Raw genomic sequence first — 1,891 nt, 5'->3', positions numbered from 1 at the left:
CAAGGATTCAGCACTCTGAATGCCTCTCCCAGCATGGTCAGGCAACAAACTATTTAACAAAGCTCACTGTCTATATATCTATCTTCAACAGAGAGGAAACATGCTTTTCTGACTTGCCAAAAGGTTGAATTATGAGCAATGCTAATGTAACACTCAAACTGAAATGACATACGTGGCATGTTGGGAAATGAGAAGCTGTAACGTGCTGTTTACTACGCCTGATAAATTAGTGTGTTTGATTCACATCAGAGTTCAGAATGATTTGTAGCTCTCTCAGTATGTGTCTCTTACCCTGGAGTGCGGTGAATGTTCTCTCCATGAGTGACCTGGCAGGTATAGACTGCGCTGTTGAACCATTCACCATAAGGGACCATAAGCCGACTCGTCACCGAGAAGTTCCCGTTCGCCTCACACACGGGAGACGTGAAGAAGCCAGAATCCAAGCGTCGGCCATTTTTCAACCAAATCACGGAGATTGACTTCGGATGGAAATCGATGATTGAACAGACGACGGTTGCAAACTTGCTGCTTGCGATTCTTCACTGGAGCTCACAGTTAGGAGAAGAGTTGGTTGGAGAATACCTAGATCTTTCGGAAACACATCGCATAAATTATCTGACGAATTTCAGAACAAATACAATCAGTTCTCATATAGCAAGGTTTCTTGTGGTTAATGGATACAAGAATCATAATTATGCAGAGTGCTGGAGAAGCTGGGGTCCACACAGAAAGAAAAGCAGGATAATGTGAAAGGCTAAAATTATAGGACACAGCAAGGGACTCAAGGAGGCATAGAAACTATAGGCCGGTTAAATCAGAAGGGAGATGCAACGTTAGATGGTATTCGTTTTAATGACAGAGTCTGATGAACAAGGCAGATGAATTACCGGCATAAATGAGGAAATGATGCGGTTGCTATCACGGAGACATATTGAGAGCAGGGCGGGAGTGGCTATTCAATATTCCAGGATTTAGTGCCTTCAGGCGAGACAGGGAAAGATGGAAAAGGATGGGGGCGGGGGTACAGAATGTTGTTTCTGTCGCAATTCTGACAAGAGTATTTTAGGCTGTAAAGAGAAATGAAACCATGGATACCTCCTCGAACAAAGGCAAATGGACAGTACTTCAAAACCAAAATACAGCAAAAATGACTACTGGGAGAGCACTATAGACCTTACTATAGGTCCAAAAGACCAAGTAGAAATACATGGGCAAATTTCAGAGAAATGTCAATTAAATAGGGGAATGAGAAAAGAGGTTTTTAACTTCCTCAGCATAGGCTTGGATATTCATTGTGTCAAAAATTCAGAGGGAGCATAATTCTGAAAATGCCCCAGGAGAATATTTTAACAAAGTATGTGTGTAATACAGAGAATTTTAATCCAGACCTTGCAAGAGAGGGGTGAACCTGAACTTAACTTTAGGGAATGAAGTCGACCCAGTGGGTAAAACATCAATGGTGGAGCACTTTGCAGACAGTGATCGTAAATCAGTTGGATTTCAGATTGTACTGCAAAGGAATAGAAATTGGCCCAAAGTTCTGAAAAGGGGAAGGACAATTTTAGTAAGATCAGGTAATGACTTGACCAGAGTGGACTGGAAGCTGACACTTATTGGTAAATCTGAGTCAGAGCAGTGTGACACATTTAAGAAAGAGATAGGAAAATCACAGGGAGGACATTTCCCAGGAAGCCACTGCGTGGGACCAAGAATGCAGCGGGCTCTGGACACCAAAGGGCATGGAGGGGGAGATAAAGAGAAACAAGGGAGGCTTCCGGGCTATACTGAAATCTCAAAACAATATGGAGTACAGAACGTGCAAGGGGGAGTTCGAAAGACAAAGGAGTTAGAAGAGCAAAAGGGCCCAGGAGAAAATAATAGCAGTCAACAT

At 42.8% G+C, this 1,891-nt stretch overlaps 1 gene segment (V, D, J or C); it reads right to left on the bottom strand.

The window, feature by feature from the left end:
• Window positions 1-308: 308 nt before the first annotated feature.
• The window catches only part of LOC122547864, a 3,824-nt gene continuing 2,241 nt past the window's right edge, over window positions 309-1,891 (bottom strand). Inside the window, 1 exon segment of the C gene segment in view lies at window positions 309-588. Within this exon segment, the coding sequence occupies window positions 467-588 (122 nt within the window).

This window comes from Chiloscyllium plagiosum, unplaced genomic scaffold, assembly GCF_004010195.1.
Source record: "Chiloscyllium plagiosum isolate BGI_BamShark_2017 unplaced genomic scaffold, ASM401019v2 scaf_5568, whole genome shotgun sequence".
Taxonomy (NCBI): domain Eukaryota; kingdom Metazoa; phylum Chordata; class Chondrichthyes; order Orectolobiformes; family Hemiscylliidae; genus Chiloscyllium; species Chiloscyllium plagiosum.
This window is presented reverse-complemented; position numbering and strand designations above follow the sequence as displayed.